General features: G+C 46.4%; 1 protein-coding gene across 1 annotated transcript; it reads left to right on the top strand.

Annotated features, from left to right (window-relative positions):
- The first annotated feature begins 1,990 nt into the window (after positions 1-1,990).
- LOC140494867 (zona pellucida sperm-binding protein 4-like) lies at positions 1,991-7,615 on the top strand. Its single transcript, XM_072594541.1, has 9 exons — positions 1,991-2,348; positions 5,145-5,323; positions 5,400-5,497; positions 5,581-5,714; positions 5,810-5,999; positions 6,809-6,956; positions 7,072-7,144; positions 7,291-7,401; positions 7,476-7,615. The coding sequence occupies exons 1-9, from the start codon at positions 2,030-2,032 to the stop codon at positions 7,613-7,615; spliced, it is 1,392 nt and encodes a 463-aa protein (XP_072450642.1). The 5' UTR covers positions 1,991-2,029.

The raw sequence follows: 7,615 nt of genomic DNA, 5'->3' as shown, positions 1-7,615 counted from the left end.
TAGTAATACCTTTGCAACAGGCCAATTTCAACTCCTTATTCAACTTACACTCTACAGCTAGACTACTGTCTGGGGGCTTGTAGATAAGGGTTTTTCTACCCTTCGAATTTCTCAGCTCTATCCATACTGACTCTACATCTCCTGATCTATATCCCCCTTTGCAAGGGACTGAATATCATTCCTCACTAACAGGGCCACCCCACCCCTTCGGCCCATCAGTCTGTCCTCTTGATAGCACGTGTAGCCTTGAATATTTATTTCCCAGGCCCTGTCCACTTGAAGCCACGTCTCAGTTTTCCCCGCAACATTGTGCCTGCCAATTTCCAAATGAGCCTGAAGCTCAACCACCTTATTTCTTATGCTTCAGGCATTCATATATAACATTTTAAATTTGTTACTCCCCACACTCTTCCTTTCAATTCCTGTTTCACTTGACCAGACTATAGGATCCCTTCTTGAATCTTCTACTCCATTGGTTCTGTTGTCTTCTCTTATTCTCACATTCCCTTTAACTTCCTTCTTGAATTTCCAGTTTATCTTCTCCCCCCCCCACCCCCCCCCCCCCCCCCCCCCCCGCCCCAATACCTCTGTTGCAGTGGCAGATCTGCCTGCCAGAATCATGGTCTCCCACCTATTAAGGTGCGACCTGTCCCTCTTGTATAATTTATCCTTACCACAAAATTTCTTCCCTGTCAAGGGCTATTGAGATCAGGTTGTTCAATGGAGGGAGACAGATTTTTAATCTGTAAATGATGGGGAAAGGCAGGAAAGTGGGGTTGAGGATATAGATTAGCCATTACAGACTGACTAGTCTTCTTGTACCCTTAGGCCTTTTGTTCTTCGTGTGTAAGACATGAAATGTTTGAGAAACATGTATCTGTCTATGGATTAGTGTTACAGACTCACCAGTAACACCACAGTGTACAAAGAAAAATCAGGGATAAACTCCCACATGAAAATTCAAAGCTCACGTGTGAACCTGAAAAGCAGAGTCTTGACTAGAATAAAGCATGATGTTTCCAGTGTGAAGTACCATCATTCCAGAGGATAAAGCAATCTGTGGAAACAGTGAGCATAGAAAATTTGCACTGTCCAGGAAAAAAACTTGCTGATATATCCTTCCCAAGGAGGGGTTGATAGATTCGTAAAACCATAATGGATAGAAGCAGAATCAGGCCATTTAGCCCATCGATCTGCTTCACCATTCGATTGTAGCTAATATGTACTCCATTCTTTTGCCTTTTCTCTGTAACCCTTTATCAAGGACCAGAGAGCGGACCATCTTTCCCAGAACTTGAGTCAGTGATTCCGTCCATTTGTCCCTGAGACTGAGTGAGTGCTCCCTCACTCAGTCAAAAGCAGCCTTATTGTCGAGGGCCGTCCCTCTCCCATTCCCTCTGGAATTCAGCTCTTTTATCCATGTTTGAACCAAGGCTGTCATGAGGTCAGGAGCTGAGTGACCCTGGTGGGAGAGTAGCATGGGGAAACGTTAGCTCAATACCAAAGGACAAATTCTGAAGAGGGACCCTCCCAATGGACCTGTTTCCCCCATCTTTAATTTGCCTTTCGCTGTCCACAGGTGAAGTTCAAATTGATAGACCTGGTGTTGAAAACCTGAATTAAATTATGCATTATCTGAAATATCAAGTTTAAAGTGTAGTAGGAACGGTTTGCCTAAACGAATGAGCAAATCAAATCACACAACCCACATAGTGTGGGAACAGGCCCAACAACTTCACTACCCTAACTAATGCACCTAACCTAGACATCCCTGAACATATGGGCAATTTCACATGTCGCATTTACCTAACCTGCACATCTTTGGACAGTGGGAGAAAGCCCACCCAGAGATGGGAGAATATGTAAATCCCACACAGCCGAGGCTGGAATCGAACCCCAGTACCTTGGGCTGTGAGGCTATAGGACTAACCACCGAGTGACGGTGCCTCATGAAATGTTTAATAAACCGTATGTTCCCAGGCCACTCACAGATTGCAATAACCGGGACAGAAAGAATCGATTTATTGGGATGGGGAACCCCCCCGTGGGGCAGGGAGCTGCTGCACTGCGATTGGTTTCCTCACCAATTAGCGGCTATAAAGCGGGTTGGTGCTCAGGGGCGGGCACAGATTCAGGCAGCGCGATGGGACATTGGTTGGTTTGGTGTCTGTACCTTTGGGCCGCTCGGCCCTTCCTGGTCTCTGCTGTGTGTCCTCCGGAGCCGGGCTGGAGGCTGCCGTGTGGCCTGGCCACTATCAACAGCACTGAGTGCATCAAGCAGGGCTGCTGCTTTCAGTCCCCGAGTCTCAGTGGGCAATCCTGTTTCTACAACCTGAGAGACAGCCCAGGTAAGGAGACCAGCCTCCTCCCGGAGAGGAGCCCACCCCGAATGGCCGTGTCTGGGGTTCGGGAGTTGAGCAACAAATCCTCCTGGGATTGAGGAAATAACCCGCCATTCTTTATTAGATAAAGGGTGCATACGGGATTGAATGGGCGAGAAAGCGACGCTCTTTCTGCAGATAGGGAAATAACCCAGTTGTCTTTTTGCTGTATAATCAAAACATGAGATAGTGATGTTCACACCTAGTGTAATAGTTGGACTAAAATCTGGTTTACTTGTATTAACTTTGAGAAACAAAGCTCACTCACTTCAATAATTTCAGTTTGAGACGAGATCTGAAACAGTAGTGTCATTTATTTCACACTTGCAAGTGGGTGTGATGTCCAGAGGACATACACACACCAAATTCAATTCATACACTATTTATATAATTTTGGTTTCTTTTGTTTTAGCTAGCTCCTCCCCTGGTTACATCCTCCACTTCCCTAAGACTAGCCCCATTACTCCTGTTTATCTCTTGCCTTGTCTGTGACAAAATGCTTATTTCTGGCCTCATGGCTGTTTGACCTCATCCCACTGTAGGTCATTGTTAGGCATATTCGTTCTTCATCATTATCTACCCCCTCCATCTGTACCTTTCCCTCACAGCATCTTATCACTAAGCCCTTTTAATTGGGGTTTGTTCCTGTGTTTCTGTAGAAGTGGGAAACAGATGTTTATGCCAACTGTTTGTACAGGTGTATCTGGCTTAACTGTTACTCTTGCTCCTATCCAGAATCCTTGTTGCATCTCCCAGGACTATTCAGAGGCCTATGGGAAACTCTCTCAACAGGGTGACCTCTTTCCTGTTTCTAACTTCAGCCCATACTACTCAGTAGAAAAGTCCTCCAATGTCCCTTCTGCCTCTGTACTACTGCTAGTCACTGACAATGCCATGCCTCCCCCCTCTTTTACCACCTTTCCTGTTTTTATTGAATGTCTAAAATTCCAGAACCTGCAACAACCCTCTCCTTGTCTCTAAAATAGTCACAACATCTTAGTCCCAGGTACCCAACCATGCTGCCAGGTCAAGATGTTCCTGACATTGAAGTAGGCACAATTCAAACCACCTTCCACACTTCAAACACAGCCTCAACCTTATTTCTGACCTCACCACTGAACTTTCTGTGCACCAGTGAGAATTTGGGTTTCTTTCCCCTGCTGAATTAGTTTAAATCTTCCTGAAAAGCATTATCCAATTTCCCCTGATCAGGATATGGGTACCACTTGGTCAGATCTCTACCATGCCACTTGTAGAGGCTCCACCTACCCTGAATGAGCCCAATATCCAAGTATCTGGAAACCTCCAGCACCATCCCTGTAGCCATTTGTTCAACTCTCCCTATTCCCCTCACTAGAACATGGCACAGTTAACAACCAGAACTTTGTAGCTAAGCTTTCACCCTAGCTTCCCAAATTTGTCTTGCATCCACATTCCCTTCCTACCTTTTTTCCTATGTGGAACACAACTTGGGGCTGCTCTCTTCCCTTAAGGATCCTGAAAATCTGATCCGATATCAGACCCTGACACCTGGGAGGCAACATCCCAACCCTCCGTCTCTCTGGTTCCCACAAATCTCCCATGTGTCCCCCTAACTAGTCCCCAATGACTAATGTTCTCCTCTCCCATTCTGAGAAACAGGGACAGATTGTGTGCCAGAGAGCTGTACCCCATGCCCCATGGCTTACCCTGATAAGTCTCCATCTTCTTTCTTCTTCCCCCCCCCCCCCCCCCCACCCACCCCCCCCCCCCCCACGGCCACAGGGATCCCTGCACTCTACCTGTTTTTCCATCCCCTTGTGAACCCATCTACCATTTCCTGTATGAGGTGTAACTCAACCCATCTCAATTACTGCCCCACCCACCCCCCCCCTTAGCCTCCTGAATGATCTGAAGTCCATCAGCTCCAGTTCTCTGGTTTCAGAGGAGCTGGGTGCACTTGCTGCAGATGAAGTCAGTGGAGGCACTGGTAACCCTTGCCTCTTGCTTCTCCTATAGAAGCATTCAACTGCTTGAAATCTATTCCAAAGTGCTTTTTTTTTTTAAAAGAAAGCTGTGTACCTAAGCAATCCAGTACACAAACATTTTTTGATTGGAGGATGGTTAGGAGATACCATCTAAAGTGTTTCAGGTAATGCAACCACACAAATTATACTCAACAGTTCTGTCAGTCCCTCTTCCTTTTGAGGAGAGTTTACCTTCCTAGCAGCTGCCAACCCCCTCTCTCCACTCTGCTGCTGAGAAATGTAGGCTACTGACCCTTGAGGTAAGCCTCTATCGGGCTCTATTTTGAAGCCAACTTGGCATTGTATTGTCTTTATTCCATGTGATCTAACCTTGGTAACATGACTACCACATGAACCTTAGTAAAAGCTTACAATGGTAGACATTAACACACTTCAATCTTCAGTCTCTTGTCACCTCTTCAATAAAGTCAAGTTAGTGAGAACTTTCCACAAAGCCATGCTGACCATCTCGAATAGTCTTTCCTTTCCGAATGCATACAAATCTTGTCCCTCTGAATCCCGTCCAACAGTTTTAGCCTCCCTCCAGCTCTGTTCTGATCCAGACTTTTTAGAAACTGAGACTCCATGCTCTACGGTGACTTTCCCACCTTCAAACAATTTCCAATTAGTCCTGGTTTTACCCAGCACTGCTTGGTGCAGGTCTCTGTACAATTCCAGACCAGTATGGTTTTCTCTGGGTGAGACAGTTACAGACTTCAATTCAGAATAATTATTTATCTCTTGTATTTCATTGCAGTGTGCACAGCAGATGGCCAGTTCACTGTAGCAATCACCAGGAACCTGACCCGTCCTGCCCTCAACCTGTCATCTCTGTACGTGAAAGATGGACATGAAGCTGAGTGCAGGCCTAAGCTCGTCACAGCAGAACTTGTAGCCTTCCGCTTCCCAATTACCTCTTGTGGCTCGATCCAGCGGGTGAGTATTGGAGGCTCCAGCATTCTGTCCCTTTTGAACGGGCCAGCTCCCTATTAAACAGTGTCTTCTCTTGCAGGAGGAGAATGGGAGCTTTGTGTATGAAACAGATGTCTTGGGGAAGAGGATGATTCAGAGGGAGCCACTGGGCTCAATAACCCGGGACAGCACCTTCAGGTGAGTGGGCAGTGGGATTTGTTGGTATGAAGAGGGAAGTGTTACTGACTACAACTCCACTGCCTATTTCTGTCTCTCGACAGGCTGCACCTCCAGTGCAAGTACAAGGGGGAGCATGAGGCAGGCTTACAAATCAATGTCTCTGTTTACACCCTCCCTCCACCACTAGCTGCTTCTGAAGATGGGATCCTGAGGCTGGAGCTGCGAATAGCAACAGGTAGTGCTGCCCTGGTAATAGGAGCCCTGGGAATTGTATCCCTTCAGGGGAGTGACTGTGTTTTGGTTTGTTCTCCTTTTATTTTTGTCTGTTAGATGGCAGCTACAGCTGGTGGTACAGGGACAGTGACTACCCCATTCAGAGAATCCTTAAGGAGTCGGTGTTTGTTGAGATTCGTGTGAAGGATCGCACTGACCCAATGATAGTCCTGAGACTGCGTGACTGCTGGGCAACTCCTGTGCCAGCCCCTGACCATGAGGTGCAGTGGAGTCTCCTGGTGGATGGGTAAGGACTCTGAATGAATGGAGTGATGTGCATTCTTGTAATTGTCACTAAAATGTGTATAACATTATGTACAGTGTCGATACTTGTGCCTTTTCTTCCAATCATCGTTCATTTGTGAATTCCACTTGCTATTTGATCTTCCTTCATGATCTTGGACTTGTCCTTTTAAGAATGTGCTTTAATGTTGCCAAGGCCTTTCCTCTTTGGAAGAGGATTGTAAGATTGACTGACAGCTCAACCTCCTGCCCCACCTTCAATAGAATACTCCTCGTTCCTCCCTTATTTTAGGGACACTCAAGCAACATCTCTTCAACATTCATTTTGTGAAGTCTCCTATGATTCTCAGATCAAATCCATCTTCCCTCCACTGACTGAAGGCCCTGCTCTTTCAACCTGATGGGTCAGCTGACCAAACATTTATCTTGGTTAATGTTGCCCCTACACTGACACCTTGTCAAATAGTTTCTAGAAATCTCTCCACAATCACAGGTTTCCTATCAGTGCTATTTCATGTTTCCTCCAATGACTAATCCATTTCTGTTGTGGATTGCAACGAAGGACTCTAACTTTAGTTCTGTCAAAATGAGCTGAAAGATAACTGGCCTGTCCACTTTGAGCTTTTCAATATGCTTGATGTTCTAAAAGTCTATGACAAAGTAGATCTCAAGACCCAAGACCAGGTCCATTACTTCCTGGTGGAAGATGGGATTGTGATATTTTTGCCCCTCCTTGCAGTTGCTACCTGGTTTTTTATTTGCAGTCTATTTCTGGTTTAAGCCTCTTGGTCACCTGACCATCTTGTGTTTCAGGTGTCCCTATGAAGGTGATGACTATCTGACCCTCCTACACCCAGTAGGTCTCTCTTCTGGCCTGCAGTTCCCAACCCACCACAAGCGGTTTGAAGTGAAGACGTTTGTTTTCTTGGATGGAGTGTCTGAGCAGCCCCTCTCTGGACAGGTAACCAAATGGAAGGAATGAGGCCAAGCTCATGAAATCCTCTCGCTGTCTCTGTATTACAACCTGGGCTATTGATCTATGGAAAGCTCCCATAACATCTCTCCTTCCTTTCTAGGTTTACTTACACTGCAGTGCTGAGGTTTGCACCCCCTCCACTCAAGATGACTGTACAACCAGATGTGGCCCAAGTGAGTTCCTTGATGCTCTCTTTATTAAGCTGAGACCCACCCCTCCATCCTGATCTGAACATCCCCTATATCCAATTACCAAGGATACAGCATCCTGGCTGTAGTGTCAACATGGATTCTAACCATCTCCTGTCCCCCTCCAACAGGGACACGCAGGAGTGCTCTCCTCCATGAGGGGACCTTGGTAAGTGCTCCTGGTCCAGTTGTTCTCCTGGAAGTTGAGAACAGCCAGTCGAAGCTGCTGCTTAATGAGAATGGTAAGTGATGTTCCTTGTTTAGTTCACTGAGCATCTTTTCCAATATCTGAACCCCCTTCCTCCTTTCCCCATAGGTGCTGCTGGATCTCCTGTTCTGATTGGAGTAGCTGTTGGGTTTCTGGTGTTCCTGTTGATGCTGATGGCTGCAGTGTACAGAATGAAGAACCCAACCCAGTCTGTCCCCAGTGTCATGAGATTGAACTGTCGGCCTTGA

The sequence above is a fragment of the Chiloscyllium punctatum genome, chromosome 24 (assembly GCF_047496795.1).
Source record: "Chiloscyllium punctatum isolate Juve2018m chromosome 24, sChiPun1.3, whole genome shotgun sequence".
In the NCBI taxonomy this organism is placed as follows: Eukaryota; Metazoa; Chordata; class Chondrichthyes; order Orectolobiformes; family Hemiscylliidae; genus Chiloscyllium; species Chiloscyllium punctatum.
The sequence above is the reverse complement of the archived record's forward strand: the minus strand, read 5'-3'. Positions and strand labels throughout refer to the sequence as shown.

Excerpts from the sequence above, each read along its gene's own strand:
- LOC140494867 (XM_072594541.1), top strand. The coding sequence starts at position 2,030 with ATGGGGAACCCCCCCGTGGGGCAGGGAGCTGCTGCACTGCGATTGGTT. Across the intron at positions 2,349-5,144 it reads CAACCTGAGAGACAGCCCAG|TGTGCACAGCAGATGGCCAG; the intron begins GTAAGGAGACCA and ends ATTTCATTGCAG. Across the intron at positions 6,957-7,071 it reads AGCAGCCCCTCTCTGGACAG|GTTTACTTACACTGCAGTGC; the intron begins GTAACCAAATGG and ends CTTCCTTTCTAG.